The 17,857-nt window shown below is 33.8% G+C and overlaps 1 protein-coding gene across 3 annotated transcripts in view; it reads right to left on the bottom strand.

Annotated features, from left to right (window-relative positions):
* Positions 1-17,857, bottom strand: part of ZCCHC7 (zinc finger CCHC-type containing 7) — a 228,426-nt gene that overhangs the window by 19,661 nt on the left and 190,908 nt on the right. For all 3 annotated transcript variants that reach the window (XM_023510482.1, XM_023510483.1, XM_012802458.2), the window contains exon 6: positions 16,696-16,731. In XM_023510482.1, coding sequence (XP_023366250.1) covers positions 16,696-16,731 — 36 coding nt within the window. The remainder of the gene's footprint in view (positions 1-16,695; positions 16,732-17,857) is intronic.

The raw sequence follows: 17,857 nt of genomic DNA, 5'->3' as shown, positions 1-17,857 counted from the left end.
TTCTCTTGCCTCAGCCTCCTGAGTAGCTGGGACTATAGGCGCCCGCCACAAGGTCAGGCTATTTTTTTGTTGCGGTTTGGCCAGGGCCAGGTTTGAACCCACCACCCTTGGTATATGGGGCTAGCACCCTACTCACTGAGCCACAGGTGCCGCCCTGCAGCCTACTCTTAACACAGGGCAATTGTTTTAGCATGTATATCAGAATACCACTCCCTAGCTCAAAACCCTCTGAGAGCTTCTCAACTCACTCAAAGTAAAAACCCAAAACTTTGTAATAGTCTATAATTTGCCCCCCTCCCCGCCCCCCGCCTCATGGACCTTATTCCTTATAACTTTCCCTCATTCTCTGAATAACACAGGCAAACTTTTACCTCAGAGCTTTGCACTCACCTGCCTGGACCAGTCACTCTTCTCTCTGATATAACACAGTGCGCTCCTTTACCTCCTTCAAGCCTTGGCTCAAATATCACCTTGTCAGTAAAGCCCTCCTGACTATCCTATTTAAATTAGCTGCCTCTTTCCACCTTGTACACTCTAAAACAAAAAACTTCATGGCACTTATGATATCTGACATACTAAATATTTTACTTATTTATCTATCCACCCCCAAGTACAACCCTCAGGCAAAGAAAAAATTAAGTTCTGGCTCAGTGCCCATAGCACAGTGGTTACTGTGCCAGCCACATACACTGAGGCTGGTAGGTTCAAACACTACCTGGGCCAGCTAAACAACAATAACTGTAACAAAAATAACAGCCAGGCCTTGTGGCAGGTGCCTGTAGTTCCAGCTACTTGGAGGTGAGGCAAGAGAATTGTTTAAGCCCAAGAGTTTGAGGTTGCTGTGAGCTGTGACACCATGGCACTCTTGAGGTTGCTGTGAGCTGTGACGCTACAGAACTCTATTGAGGGCGACATAGTGCGACTCTGTCTCAAAAAAAAAAAAAAAAAAAAATTCCATGAGGGAAAGAATTTTTGTTCATTGCTGTACTCCAGCTCCTGGGCAAGGGCCCAGTATATAGGAAGAATTCACTAAATGTTAATGAATGAATGGGGCAATGTATATGTAAAAATACATGGCCCATAGGAAGCATCTAATAAATTTTAGCTATTGTTAATAATTTTGATACTTTAGGAAACTATTAATTTTTTAGGTTACTTAGGGAAAACCAATAAAATCATGTTCTGATATATTAAAAAGCTTGAATTAATTAATAATACAGTTTCCTTGGTGTCTTTCCTACTTCATATTGAGAGTGTGGTATATGAGATCAGGCAATTAAGTTTGTGAACTCACCCTAGAAAAAGTAATACATTGCCCTTGTGGATATCACTACAGTCACTTTCAAAGACTCGGGAAGCTATGCACTGACACCAGCACTTGGAACTCTTTTTCTGGAATGCCTATCAGAGTTGTTGTCATACAAGGTCTGACAATTAAATTCGCAAACTTATCCTAGAAAAAGAGCTATATACCTCACTGCTGAATATCACTACATTCACCTTCAAAGGACTCCTCTTGGCTATCTGGTGACCACAGTGATATTTAGCAATAAGTAGCATTTTTTCTAGGATGAGTTTGTTAACTAACTTTAAGTACTCTGGTGCAATCTGGAAGGAATTAGTAAAGAGAATAGGAACTCAGTCTTATAGTAGTACCAGGGATAAAGAGATCCTTCTTAATCAAGATTTTGAAAGCATACTTCAGTTGACACTTATTGTATTTTGAAAGTAATCTCAAATTTATCCCTACTGTTCATTTATGCCCCTGGATAAAGTGTAAACATTTGGATGTTCATTCATCTGAATAATGTCACTAGTTAAAAATTTCCATTATTATTAATAAAAATAGCAACAGTATATTGTGCCATGAAATTCTAAACTGTTTCACAATAATTAATTACTAAATGACATGACAAACGTTATCTACATACTCTCATTTTAATAAACTATCATGCACTGGGACTTAATAGGAATGAAATCAGCCTAGATCTTACCTAATTAGAGAACATTTCTGTATTAGAATACAGCACTGAAAACTCAATAATGGTTTCCAGTGGACAAGTTTTCATACTATGATCTAACAAAAATCTTTAAGCTATTTAAAGTGCTAGAATTATAAATTTGTGACTCAGTACTTCTGCTTTGGAGCATGTCTTTATTTTTAATTAACTGTAAAGGTCCAATTTAAAGCTGAATATGTCAACTGATTAGTTCTAAGTTCAGGGTTCTGTCATACATGCTGGTACTGTTGACAAAAAGTTAAATTCAAGGCAATGAATGTAGTTTTTAAAGAACTTTTTATAAGTCAAAAATCTATCTAAAGACTTTGACCCAATGGACACCAAATGAACTACTTATAAAAGCAGGACCCCCCCCCTTTTTTCTTTGGTTACAGACATTTAAATAATCTATATTTGTAGGGTGATATCTTGAAGATTACTTTACTATCAATATATAGAAGTAATAACCTGGTAGATAGCATTACCTATGAAAGGTCCATCCCATCTGCTATTCTTGCTGAAAGGTTTTCATGCACCAGTAAACTCAGTAAATATCAGAAGATAAAGCATAAGCCTACCAGGCCACGGATTTACTCCTAATGTCTCCTCAAAGTGCAGACCGATGCAACGATTACAAATGATTTTCTTCTAATGTCATTTTACATAACCCTTTTTTCTGCATGAGTAGTTAGTGTGGAATGAATGAATGAATGCCATTAAAACAGTTAATCATTATCTGGGACACTGGCCTTACTCCCTTCACTACTAGGAATCTCCATGACAAAGGCCAAGAGATCAAAATGCTGGAGCTGCCTCAGTGTCCTATTCCTAACAGTAATTTTTTATGCAAATGAACCTGCCGGGCATCTCCCTCTGTGACCTTGAGCTGCCCTTATCTAAACTGACTTTGATCCAGTGAGGGCTTGTACCTAGCTGAAGCTCATTACTATATAGGATATGTAATCAATTTTACTAATTAAAGGAAATTTTCTACTCTCGTGAATACAAAGTGGATTTATTTTCATAATCACACACATGCTTAAAGACTAGCCTATATGTTTTTATTTATTAATCCAATTTGTAATATGAACATATATTAAAAAGCAAATATATTAAAGACTGAGGTAAATATATTCACGACCAAGTATAACACTGAGAAAACTAGAGCTTAGTGCTGATCTTTCTGAACAAGACATGTGCACATACACTTCCTTCAATCAACGTAATTTTCATTTTGAGAACAAGCTTATTCTTTCCAAATATTTTCAAATCAATTTATTCTTTCAATAAATAGCATAATTCTTTCCCAGATATTCATATCGAACCTAAGTAATCAAATAGGATTTCTCAAGAAAATGTTACTTCAAACTAAAAGCTTTCTATCATATTCAAAGTATTATTAATTAAGGGGACCTACTGGCATCAATTGATGTTTGAGTAGAACAAAAGTTTAAATACAGAATATACTTTTTCCCTGTTTAAAGACAGTGGCTTTTATTGGCTATTCATTACAGAAATCAGATAGATTTTTTGAGACAGAATCTCACTATGTTGCCCTCCATAGAGTGCTATGGCATCATAGCTCATAGCAACCGCAAACTCTTGGGCTCAAGCGATTCTCTTGGCTCAGCCTCCCAAGTAGCTGGGACCAATAGGCACCTGCCACAACGCCTGGCTATTTTTTGGCTGTAGCTGTTATTGTTGTTTGGCAGGCCTGGCCTGGGTTTGAACTCACCAGCTCTGGTGTATGTGGCTGGCGCTCTAGCTACTGAGCTACAGGCGCCGAGCTGAATTGTAATCTTGTAATCAGTATGTACCAATGGTGGGTGGGAGTGTATCTAGGGCCTGGAGAAATCAAAGAAAGAAATTTAGAAGTTAGTTAACTGTTTTATTGAGAACTGAACCAAAGCTGAATCTGAGAAGGCAAAAATGATGATTCCCTTTTCTCTCTTTAAGTTATTTTTCTGAGGCAGATCCTCACACCTGAGACCTGAAAGCCAGGTCCGAACTACAGATTTGAATGTCTTTAATTTGTACACCATTCTGGGCAAATATTCACAGTGCTACTTCGCTTTGAGGAATACAAGGAAGAATTTTCTCCATGCTTCCTCTATGAAGTTGTTTAAGCTTTTATTTTTTCTTACTAAAAAAAAAAAATCATTTGTATCTCGGGACGTTGCTACTAATTTCCCCTACACCTTAAAAATGGCATTAAAAATACCATGCATAATAATACACATAAAACATTTTTTATATGTAAAAAAACTAAGTGATATAGCCAACAGATACCCAATCCATTGGGTAATTCCATAATTAGGCAGATTTTTGAAACATGTATTATGTACACAACAGACCGGAACGTCTCCTTTGGAGCATTTTCTAGTCTATCGGGTGATTACATCATTAAGCCACACATGCTACGTAGAAAAAATCCTTATGAAAATTCATGAAAAAATGTACAGTGCATCATTAGCATGCAGCAGACGTGTATGCTTTAGATATTTTCTCTGTGAAAAAAAAAGCTACATGAAGTAATTAGTCCAGGTCATGAAAACACGAGACAGGTAGCAGACTCTGGTGAAAATGAAAATTATGAAAAATTGTCTCTCTCATGGTTTACTTGAGAATAATTAGCTTATTGGAAAATGATTCTTAAACAATGTTCTTTTGATTGCAGCAGAATAAAGTATATTGCTTTATTGATTTGCTATTTCCTATATAATGTTAACTTCCTCTCTATTTCTCTTTTGGATACACTTAAGTTTGATAAACCAATGGATTGAAAGGTTGCAAACAACCAGTGGTAAAACCCTTAATTATTTAAAGCCTTGTACTACTGCATGTTTATATACTTATATTTTCATTTTATATAATCAAGAATGTAAGAGATTGCATAATTATCTTTTTCAATAAGTGAAAACTATATTAAAGTAACAGGAACTTAAATTGCTGGAATAGTTTCCAGTAGTGCTTTCACTGTTATATGTTTACAATGTTAATCACTAAACGAAATCTAAAAGACAATATATTGGAAGACTAAAAGAAGCACAAGTTTTATAAAAAGGAGCTATTAAGCGTTATTAGCTTATGATCTTTCTTTCTGTAAATGAGACATTTCCCGTGTACCCACACACAAAAAAATGCAACAACAATGAAAAAGAAAACCTCAGTAAGCATAGAACAATGAACATATGCAAGACAGTAAGGATCAGAGTTTAAATCACTTCCTGAATGCTCCAAATCTTCATGGCTTAAAAAGCATCCCAATTTTCTCTAAAGGTAGTGGCATTTATTCATTGGGCCATAGCTAATTTCACATAGAATGCAAAAATGTTAGTTTAAGTTTAATTTACCATCCTATTTAAATATTTCTAATGTAGCTTTCAAACTGCAGAGCTATCCCTCCGTCTATTTTAATTTTAAAGTAAGTTAGCAAAGGCTTCCTTCTTAATCCCCAGAGACTACCTACATAGTGACACAAACGCACAAATTTATGACAGCAACATAAATGCTCTTCTGAAGTAATGTGCAACATTAAGTGAAAATCGTTTCCTGGAAAGATATTATAGGTATCTATATTTTATTTGCCATCTTAAACATATCTGGGTCTTTATGGCCTTATTTTAAAAATGTATTTCCTTTTTATATTTCCTGGTGCAAATGGACTGCATAAATAAGCAATGTGCTATGAGGCTTCAGACCAGCCGATAAAACCTTTCAATTTTCATGCCAGCTTCTTCTTTTGTAATTCAAATCCGCCTGGAAACTGGCAGCTCTGAAAACTGAAACAAGCACTGCCACAAATACCTTGTAATGCTATCGACCTTGTCTGCCCATGCAGTGAGAAAGGGGGATGCGTATGTGTCTGCAGCCATCCAGATAACACAACTCATTTTTTGGGGGGGTGGGGGTGGGTATAACAGAAGCCAGCCCCAGACTATGCACCAAAAGCAGTCATTACCAGGCGAGCTGGAGAATAAGTCTCTTCAAAATACACAGTGCATTTAAAAACCATATATGAAGCTGAGCCACTGCTGTCATTACCAATTTTAATTTAGCTCCTTCAGTTTGCCAGCCAGATAAACTCTTTAGTGCTGTTTTTTAATCTATTTGCCACATTTTATGTTTAAGATTATAGTAATGTGGATAGGAGAAGGAATCACTTTTAGGGGAAATAAAGAAATAGATCCGCTTATCGGCACCCATCAGAAAGTTCATTAATCAGCCAGGCTTTGTGCCCTCTAAATTGAAAGGTTAAATAATCCTCTCAGGAATATTTCTCTGCCCCTCCGCCAATTGTCCAGAGAGGAGCTGCCATTCATAGCACGCAGGATCGGTGACAGGGTATCTTACCACTGTTTGGACCCCAAACAATGATGGACAAATGGCCTGGTTTACAAAGAAACCATTTAGTACACGGATGGAGCAGGACCACAAGCTTTGATACAGAGTGGAAGGATGAGGAGGGTGTAGAGAGAGGATTTATGGGGAAGGGACAGAAAAGAACATACAAATGTATAAATCCAAGGATATTTTATCTGAATGTTTATTGGCATAGACTATAAAGCATAGAAACTCCACTTCCAACCATATGAAATGCTTAACATACTCAAATGTGCTTTTACACTTTGTAAACAACTGTACATGAACATCAATGAAAATCTGTAGAAGAAAACCATAGACCTATTATATTTATTAGCTAATACACAGAAGATCCAAGTAAACTCCAAGATTTTCATTTTTACCATAACTCGCCATGATTTACAACACTCCGCCATCCCCTTTTCAACCCTGCTTATTCTAATGTTCTTAACCATCAGTCACAAAGGAAGGGAGTTCCTTAGCTGCAAGGACCTATTTTAAGGAGGAAAGTAATATTCTTTTGCTTTTACAATATGTTCCATGTTAGCCCCTGCATGTAATTAAAACAATGAACAAACACGGAATAGGAATGCTCTTTGAAAGAATAAAAACCACATACACTAGAAAGTAAGTTTCGAGATGCTTTTTTTGCGGGCCCTACACAAGAATATAGTTGGGAGTCTGCAGCACTGACCAAGCTCTTCTACCACTACATTTAGTTATGAAATTTGGCTTGTTTTTGGCATTAGTCATATGAAGGCACAAAGTAGTTTTACCTGAATTGCAAAACACTGACATGTTATTTTAATTCTTTATCTGATTAACATAAGCCCTTTGCCCCTTGCAGAAAATTATAATTGAGGTGTGTGTATGTAAGTGTGTGAATTATTCGATTTCATATTATTTTTATTATTTGTACAGAAAGCAAATATTGGTATAACTTTATTGCTTATATTAGGTCACTATAGTCAGATGACACTTATGCTATTACATAAGAACGAGACATTTATTAATGTAATATATATTTTCAAAGTGATAGAATCATACCTTTATATGATACATATTTTACATAGTCATTTTAACTAGGAAAGGAAGTAGCCTAAATATTTTTGTGATCTACTCTTAAATGTATAATGACTTTTAGGAAAATCAAATAAAGAAAATTAATTAAGTCACTCCATCTACATTTTTGCAAAATAAGTGAAAATAATTAGCAAATGAGGTCTAAATAATTAGAAAATGAGAACTGAGGTAAGTAACTTTGTTAAAAAAAGATACTACTTCTAAGTATTTTAATTTCAATAAACATTAGAAGGAAACATTGTTAGGAGGCAGATAATAAAGAGGTCATTATGAATCTGGTAAAAGATATTACAACAATTTGAGTTGGGGATATCAGTCCAGAGGCCATCTCTCTACATGTGAGTTCCCCCACGGGGAGTACTGCTGTAGTATTGCTTGTATTATGCTTAATATGCCAGATATTATGTGAAGTACTTCACATTTATCATGTCATTGCATACTCACAAAAATCCTATAAGGCATTATCCTCATTTTTCAGATGAAGAAACTGAGGATCTCAGAGGTTAAATACTTTAGCTCCATTTGCATATCTAGTACCTGAAAGAGTCAGACTCTGGGGCAGTGCCTGTGGCTCAAAGGAGTAGGGCGCTGGCCCCATATGCTGGAGGTGGCGGGTTCAAAACCCAGCTCTGGCCAAAAAAAAAAAAAAAAAAGAGTCAGACTCTGAACCTAAGTTGGCATTCTTTTCCCTGCCATCATGATAAAAAACACTTTCTAGTAATTTCCTCAGAAACATGTCTTCCTTCTGATCCAGTTTTAAAGCACATTTTCCCAAGGACTAAACAAGGAGGAAATGTGGTATGAATGTCAACAAAAGAAATGTGAGCAAAAAAAAAAAAAAGAGATGTGAGCAATCCAAAAAAGACAACTAAGTTCAGACACACCCCAAAACTTATTTCTCCTAAATTAAAAGAAATTTAGAGTAATCTACAAATAAATGTAAAGTAACATATTTATATAAAATGGACATACTGAAAATTATAATGATGATTTTATTTATAATCTACCCAATGGATTAATTTCTATATTTTTGAAAAAAGGAATAAAAATAACCCGGTAGCTTATTACCAACTGATCCACACATGTTAATTTAAAAAAAATAAGCTAACACAGATTTTTGAACATTTATTTAAAATAATTCTTGTTTTGAAACAAGATCAATGTATCAGTGTACCAGTTAAGGTGATAGTCTAATTTAATCCCCAAGATATTAACAAATTTTTTCTGCTAAAGTGCTTTATAATGATGTAGAGTTTTTCTTCAGATAGTATTTTTGATATTGCTTAAAAACCAACCTCAGAATAGCTACCAGAAGATACTCACAAATAGGTCCCATGACTTTCTGATATGTAGGTACCAAATAATCAATAAATTTTAAGCCTAAAATCTGATTGATTCTTAAAAAATTAATTCCTTAACTTTTAGTCATTGAAGTGATTGTATTTTTGAAACCTTAAATTTAATTCAACTTAAATTTATTACTGCATTTTAGACTATGGTAGAAAATATTTACACTCATTCAGAGAGACTGTTCTGTTAATAAGTTAAGGAGTCCTTTTAAGGAGTCTTTTCCTGCAGATTATTTAAATGATTGACCCAAACCCTTAAAGGCTATGATTGATCAGGACTGTAAGTAACTAAATGATTCCTAAATATTTGAGACCTGCTAGGATACTGTAAACAATCTGCTATGATACCTGCTAGGATGCTGTAAACAACCATATGACTTACTTGTATGACTACTAAAATGAATGTTTACCATAAATATCATTGGTCTACTATGTTTTCTCAACATTTATTCTTGCAGTGAAATATACAGAAGAGTATGACAAGTTTAATCACCTGAAATATGTTTAAGAAATAGTATAAATCACCATGAAAGTACCTATGAGAAATAATTGCTTGAATATACTAAAGTTATTCTACATAATACTTCTACACTCTTTATGTGTAGGCAACATGACAGGCATTATGTAACATTTCTGATTTTAAACTATGATGTATTATAGTTAGATACTGTGCAATGTTAAGGTGCATGAATTTTGAAAATGTTAAGGCTACCTGTTCATATTTATATTTATTTTTGTTATATAATAGGTCATTCTTTCAAACTGTATACTTGCAAGTAAAAAAAAAAGTACTTTTATTTGACAATATGTGAATAACATATGTATTTTTAGGAGAAAAAATAACATACGGACTTATTTTGCCAAATAAGAAAGTTACTGTTCACAGAATTTCAGACTCAATCTATTATTGAGCAACATATAATATCTTAAAAAATGTTCATAATATCATCAAAAATGATGACTGGTGATTAGTTCATTAGAGATATTTAGAAGATGGCAAAAGCACAGCTGGTTCTATGCCAAAACATTTATAATAAATCTTTTCTAAATTATATGAATGCTACAAATTTTTCATTGCTTCATTATCTGAAACACTTAAATCTATATTAGGATTAGTGTCACAAAGCACTTGATATTATTTAAACATATAAGAAAAAAAAACCTACACAAAATATGCTATATTTATTTCTCATTTAATACACATTAATATTTGCATTAAAATACTGAAAATCAAGTAAGTTGAGAATTCTCTTGGGGATACCCCAATGTTTTCTTGAAAAGAAGGAAATATTAAGTAAGTTTCTCCTATGTACTCCAGTAGATATCTAATTCTAAATCATTTTATTCTACCTTCATTCAAAAATAAATATTTAGATATTCTAAATGTCTAAGGAAACATTATGAGAAGAAAAATAACACATGCATTTATAATTCATAACATTCTCTTTTTCCCCCTTTTCTTAACAGGAGCTTTAGAAAATTGCTTTTTGATGATTTGGCAAATTGTATTTATTTTTAAATGAATCTCATTTATTGAGATTGATAATTCCAGGTTTCATTTGCTTTGAAATTGCATTTTCCAATTGCTTCCAATGATAAGTTCTGGCCAAATGTGGTCCAACATGCCAGTGAAATAAAATATTAAAAAAAAAATCAGTTGACCTACTCTGTAAATGTAGTGATTATCTTTTATACTAAAATAAAAGCATGGTAAGATTAAAGTAAAAATTACTAGCATAATTTTAACACTAAATTCTTTAAGAACAAGGCAACTATTTAAATAAATACAAAACTATTCTCACAAATTTCCTATTTGGAAAATCCTTAAAAAATTTACTGTCCAAATGTATTTACTATCTCTGTTATCACTGATGAGTATTACAAGTCATTAATGCTTATTTCAAAAATTCTTGTTATTTAGATGCCAAGTAACTTGAACGATAAAGCAGTCTGATTTATTTTATAGTACTATGATGGAAATATAGATCTGAAGCACTACAATAGAGTCATGTGCCCTCTGAATTATCAGAGCATACTTACATTAACCTCAGTAGTGTTTTGTATTAAGGGCATTTTTAATGAAAACTAAACATCTGAAAATTTGACAGGGATGCAATGTCTCAACAGCAAGACTTAGCTCATCAAAATATTGGAATAGGAATACCAAACATAGAGAGGAAAAGCTAAAATTTATATAAGAGTATTCCTTATTCTTGAGGAGGTAAAGTGATTTGAATTACCAAAATAAATGCTTCCAAATGAACTTATATAAAGTGTTAATTTATATAAAGTTTAAAGTTTGAATTCTAGGCATTCCAAATATTATATGGAATGATATTATTATTATAACCTTTTTTTTTTTAGAGATAGAGTTTTACTTTGTTGCCCTCCATAGAGTACCATGGCGTCACAGCTCACAGCAACCTCCAGCTCTTGGCTTAGGCGATTCTCTCGCCTACTCTCCTGAGTAGCTGGGACTATAGGCACCTGCGACAATGCTTGGCTATTTTTTTTGTTGCAGTTTGGCCGAGGTTGGGTTCAAACCTGCCACCCTCGGTATATGGGGCTGGCACCCTACTCACTAAGCCAAGGTGCCACCCTTTATGATAATCTTTATGCCAGGCCTTAAAAATGGCATAAAGAAAACATGATTTTAAATAACTCTAAAATACAAAACTAGGCCTCACTCCGTTTTGAAGTTATTTAGCATTTTAAAAGGTAGTTTATACCCAGTTCTATCTTCTTACATACATGTATACATGCATATACACAGGAAAACAGAAAAGACCTATCACTTCATATCTACTCTGTGGATGGGGTTCTTGCAAATTGTACACTTCTGCTTATGTAGCCTAGCAAGGCTCAGAAAGATATTTAGGAATCCCAACATATACATGACCAAAAGATATTTTTTTTCTCCACGAAAAGAAAAGATTTTTGGGAGATACTGATTTTTTGAAACTCCTTATTTCTTACTTTAAGTCATTTTAAAAGAAAAACATTTTAGCATTAGGAAGTTAGAAAATAATCCAACCTATCTTATTTATAGCACAATTCCAGGATAAAGATTTTCATACACCTGTACCCTAAGAACCAAAACCTATCCACTTTTTTACCCCTTCCTTCTAGACTGTAAAACATAGTTCTAAAGCTAAATTCAAATCTGTTGACAATTAGGAGTATCCACTTGTGGATGGTACAGAATTCTCAGATAATGACATTCTCTTTTAGTGTAAAACTCACATTTCTGAGAAAGCACAGATTCTACATTTCTTTTTTTTTTTTTTTAGACAGAGCCTCAAGCTGTCCCCCTGGGTAGAGTGCCGTGGCATTACAGCTCACAGCAACCTCCAACTCCTGGGCTAAGTGAGTCTCCTGCCTCCGCCTCCCAAGTAGTTGGGACCACAGGCGCCCGCCACAACGCCCGGCTATTTTTTGGTTGCAGCTGTCATTGTTGTTTGGCGGGTCCGGGCTGGGATTCGAACCCGCCACCTTAGGTGTACGTGGCTGGCGCCTTAGCCGGTTGAGCTATAGGTGCCGAGCCAGATTCTACATTTCTAAGTTGACGTTTCCAGATAAGGAGAGAAAACTTAGTGGCAAACAAAATGGGAATATTATTAATTATGGGCCATAAGACACATTCTGCCATTTGACTAGTTTGGGTAAGACTTCTGTTGATTACTAGCAAACTCTGGCCATAAGCCTTTCTTTCCTAGGCCAGAAAGGAAGACAAAGAAACTCATTTCTCAGGCAGTGCCTGTGGCTCAAATGAGCAGGGTGCTAGCTCCATATGCCAGAGGTGGCGGGTTCAAACCCAGCCCCAGCCAAAAAAAAAAAAAGAAATTCATGTCTCTACTCTTTCCCATTTCCCTGACAACAAGTACTTTGCTTTTTAAAGTTTGAATTCTAGACATTCCAAATATTATATAATATATAAAGAAACATTTAAAGCTTAATTCTTCCAGGCTCAGTGCCTATAGCTCAGTGGCTAGGGTGTCAGCCACATATACCGGAGCTGGAGGGTTTGAATTCAACCCTGGCCTGCTAAACAACAATGACAATTATAATGAAAAAATAAAAATAGCCTGGTGTTGTGGTGGACGCCTATAGTCCCAACTACTTGGGAGGCTAAGGCAAGAGAATCGCTTAAGCCCAAGAGTTTGAGGTTGCTGTGAGCTATCATACCATAGCATTCTACTGAGGGCAACATAGTAAAACTCTGTCTCAAAAAAAAAAAAGGCATAAAACCTTAATTCTTCCAAAACATTCTCATTTGATTCTTACTTAAATCATTAGTGAAAAGGTAGTAAGGTTATAATACATTTTAACTGGCGGCACCTGTGGCTCAGTGGGTAGGGCACTGGCCCCATATAGGAAGGGTGGTGAGTTCAAACCCGGCCCTGGCCAAACTGCAACAAAAAAAATGGCTGGGCGTTGCGGCGGATGCCTATAGTCCCAGCTACTCGGGAGGCTGAGACAAGAGATTCCCCTAAGCCCAGGAGTTGGAGGTTGCTGTGAGCTGTGTGATACACCACAGCACTCTACCAAGGGTGATAAAGTGAGACCCTGTCTCTACCAAAAAAAAAAAAAAAATATATATATATATATATATATATAATAATAACAACACATTTTAACAATGCACACAAAAGAAATCCAAGTGCAAAATTAAACATAAAAAATTCATTGTCCTTTTGGGTTTTTAATAGAATAGCTCCCAAATAGCAAACTCCTGGTTACTGTTTTAAGTAGATTAAAAACAAGATTAATAAATGTCCAAAGCATGTCAAATTACAGCCTCTACTAACTTAAAATTCTGTTGATTGTAAAACCCTGTTAGTAGTCATAGTGGGGTAGGATTTTTACTATAAGTGAGACTAGAAATGACAGGCATAGGGGAAAGGACTTTCCTTTTTTGGATAAAGAGTGAAAATTTTATCCAGAATGAGTTGTGATATATATAGCCTGAGTTGTGTGTCTTTATAGCCTCACAATTAGGCTATAAATACAGCAGAAATTAAAATATCAGAACAGTGCAATACCATTAAAGATCTAAAAAACTTTCTAAGCATTTTGTGAAGGATGCAAATTATTATTTGAGAAAATTATGTAATTGCTAAATGAAATAATGTATTTTTTATTTTTCCATGATCTCCAAATCAATAAAGATACAAAGTTATGACATAATTTTATAGTCATTAAAATATATAAAGATGTTATAGCCATATAATTATGTAGTATTTTAAAGTTTTATTAGCGTGTGCCCTTTAGAACAATAGCCTTAGCTTTTATTAATGTAGTGAAATCTAGTCAATTTTCATTAAAAAGCTATCCAGTTCACATACTGATTGTTCAAGACACTTCATTTTATCTCTCATAAATTGCTGAAAATAGCAAACACTTCTCTTCTGTAACTTTCTTTTTACTTCCTAACATGTTTTAAGGAGTTTTTCATTTGGAACCTTTTACAAGTCCACTTATATCAATCAACCATACCACCTTTCTTATAAGTTTGATAAATGATATTTTCTTTAACCTATAGATTTTTCTTTTATAAAAAAGAAAGTACTTCCTGGATAAACCTCAATTTGCAGTCATTAAAATTCAAGTTGCTCTGTAAATGACCTAGTTTTACTGGCTTGGAAGTAGATTAAAAACAACTGAAAAGCTCCCAAATGTAAACATTTCTGAACTGTATACTAACTAATCTCCCTCCAGCCTCTACAGTTTGTTTTGGGTAAGAAATAGATAATTTTTGGTTAGAAAAAGAAATTAATCAATGTTTAAGAAGAAGTTGTTCCAGAATACTAAGTAGACTGGCTTAAATGGTCAAATAGTAACAATTCTAATGTAGGCTTCATCACTTGGTCATTGTGCCGACTGACGCCACGTTTATGTGTGAGGGCTACTATGAGTCAATAGATGGCAGTCCATCGCCTAGTAAAAGGGCTGAAGCTGACTAAAATCACCATGCATCTTGTTTGCTTTCAAGAATGAATACTGCTTAATTACATACATTTGGATATTACTCATAAACTGATAACTTAAATATTTAACTGTTTTATTTTAGATGGACTGATATTTAAACATGTTCATACACATATTAGTTTTGTATTTGTAGGTACATAGTAAACTCATTAACAATTTAAACTTGTTAGTTATAAATAGCAATGGTTACTTCAATATATATTTTTTAAATCAACCAAGATTCTAGATTAGGATAAATGACATTTTCAAATTGAATGTTATACCTATAGATAGGATATATTCTAATTCCCTAAAATGTTAATTCATTTAGTTTTCAGTTAATTTTCCTAATGATTCTTTTTACAATTTATGTATCTAAAAAGCTAAAATATTAAAGAAATCTTCAAATATTTCTATTTTTATAAGGAAACCAGTTTTTACTCTTTAATAATTATATAAAAGAACACAGGTGCAAGTAATCAAAAAAGGCAGCTTAAAATAGTATAACCTACGTTTCAAGATTGGAATTCTTTAAGTTAAAATTCTAAAGTTAAAAGAAATGTAATGTTCAGTCAAGTCTAATCAGCTGGAAAACAAATAAATAACAAAGAAGAAATGCAACTTCAAATCTATTAGGATATTGGTTTAATACAGTTACAAAGAGCGGCTCTGTGATCTTGAAAAGTATAATACATATATAATTAGATTCGATTAAAAAAATTGCTACATAACCACAAACTAATGTATTTACCTAATGTTTCACAACTGTAACATCTATGTGTAACATATAAGGGCATGTATATATTTTTTGGTATAACACTTAAAATTTTAAAAGATCCTAATTTGGCATTTGAAGGACAGTGGAGGAATTACAGCTTCCTATTGAAAATCTTTAAGTAAGTTAAATGGTACTAACAAAATGTGAAAACAAACCACCTGATGGCATTCCTGGATTCTTGGGCCTGTGACAGACTGATGGTTTGAGCCTATTTGTTGTTTTGCTTATTATTTCTTTAAGAGGAAAGAAATAAGAACACGTTTCCCCCAAATTTTGCCCTCTCTATTTTTACTGTCCGTTTTTCTATAAACAGAACTTTTTAATAAGCAATACCATAAAGAACTTTCAACAACTATTAATATATTACATCATATAACTGTATAATTAAAAGCATAATTGTCTCTTGCTCAGCACAACATTTTTAATACATAAAAATAAGTGACTACAAGGACCATTGTGAATTACTGAAATTATTTAAGCTGAATGATAAAAGTAAACTAAGTTCATAATATTGATTCAATTAGACTTCATAATATTGATTCAATTAGATTCTACAGCAAACTATGTTTTCTACTTCCACTCAGCCTAAAATCACAATAAAGGGAAACCAGAGAACTGGATAACTTAAGTGGTATGAGGCAGTATGTATGCATTTTGAGTAAGTCAAAAAGGCTTAAGGATATGACAGTTGAATTGTTCTATATGAAAGATACACTAGTTTTTTTTCTGGCTTTATTAAAGAAATGTGTAAATATTTCAGTAAAGGCAGAAAAATGATAATAGAAGATATGATGGCATGTATGGTTGTAGATAGTACATTTTAAAGACACTGGATTATTACTCTTTTTTCATTGCTTTTCATACTTTTTCCATTTAATAAATATAATATAGGAAGACTGACAGATATCATAATATAATCATTAAAGGATGCCAATAATAAAAAACAATCAAAATTTTTTAAGAACAAGAAAATAAAGGATAGGGTTGTGGGCAAGGGAAAAAAGAAAAAGTATATTACTGCTTTTGCAGTACAAAAACTCTTCAGATGTTTATTATCTTCCAGCAGAAGATACTTGTCTATATTTTATGGTCAGCAGTTCAGAGAAGGGTAAATAGGCTAGGTCTTGGGGAAAATAAAAAAGGTGCTTTTACTCACCGTTAGGTGATACTGCCTCCAGATTTCTGGGCAAGCCTGGAAAATAAAAATATTGATCAGCTGGGAGCATGAAACAAGGTACTTTACAGCCTGTTGGTTTTGGCATAACCCAGCATCCACCGGTGTCGGTCACAGGAAAATAAGAAGCTTAACAGAAAGGGTCTGCATTTCAGCTTCAAAAACCTGGCTAGACAGTTTAATTGAATTTTACACTGGTTTAACACACTCCCTGCCATTGTCAGAAAGCCAGTAACAAAGTTTTTTCTCTTTTTTTCTTTTCAGGTTAGAAGTTTTGGGCACTAAGATGTGATAAAGAGCCATAACTCAGTTAAACAGATAAATGAACAGCAGTTGTCAAAATCAGTAATACTTGCCAAAGTCCACCTTTTAAAAGAACATTTTGAACTTTGGTAGCATGAGAGAAAACAATTTAATAGTAAATTGTAAAAAAGCAAAAAGCAGGTTTTCTGCTTCAAGAAGACCTCAGTATGGTCATCTATTTCTGGTATCTATTGCCATCTTTTACCTCAATGCTCTATAAAAAAGAGAATTAAAAACAACAACAATAAAAAAACCATCGCGAGAAACTACAGTCCACATGTTTTCCCTTAAATGATGAATCTTTCAATGTCTACATCTGTAGAGAAATAATTTTAAAAACCCCAAAAAACCAAATAATTTTGTAAAAGACAGGCTTATTGGAACCAGAATAGGTAACAACAAAACAAACAAGCAAGGAAATACACACAATAGGAGCAACAACAAAAACAGTGATTAGGAGATATTTTCTCATGAATACACATGTAAATCTTCTTATGCCTAAATTATGATCTTGTTAGGGTGACACTTTCTGTGAACAAGCCATTTATGAACAGTTGATCAGTTTACCATCTTCTCAGGAAAAGACTGTTGACAAGAGAAAGCATATTTTTAATAACTATATCAATGATTTTAATAAATTAAAACACTAAGTAAAGGGTAATTTTTAAAGTGCATGTGAACTTATGGCTTCTGTTTACACATACAGGCTGAAAATTAGAGTACGTCAAGACTTCTTTAAACCTTTCTAATACTTTGAGAAAACGTCTTACTTGATTTATTTTTCATTTATTCATTCTTTCATTTATTTTTAAAGTAGTGATAAAATGAACAAAGATCATTC

This window comes from Otolemur garnettii, unplaced genomic scaffold (genome assembly GCF_000181295.1).
Source record: "Otolemur garnettii isolate 467f Iridium unplaced genomic scaffold, OtoGar3 scaffold00014, whole genome shotgun sequence".
Lineage (NCBI taxonomy): Eukaryota > Metazoa > Chordata > Mammalia > Primates > Galagidae > Otolemur > Otolemur garnettii.
The sequence above is the reverse complement of the archived record's forward strand: the minus strand, read 5'-3'. Positions and strand labels throughout refer to the sequence as shown.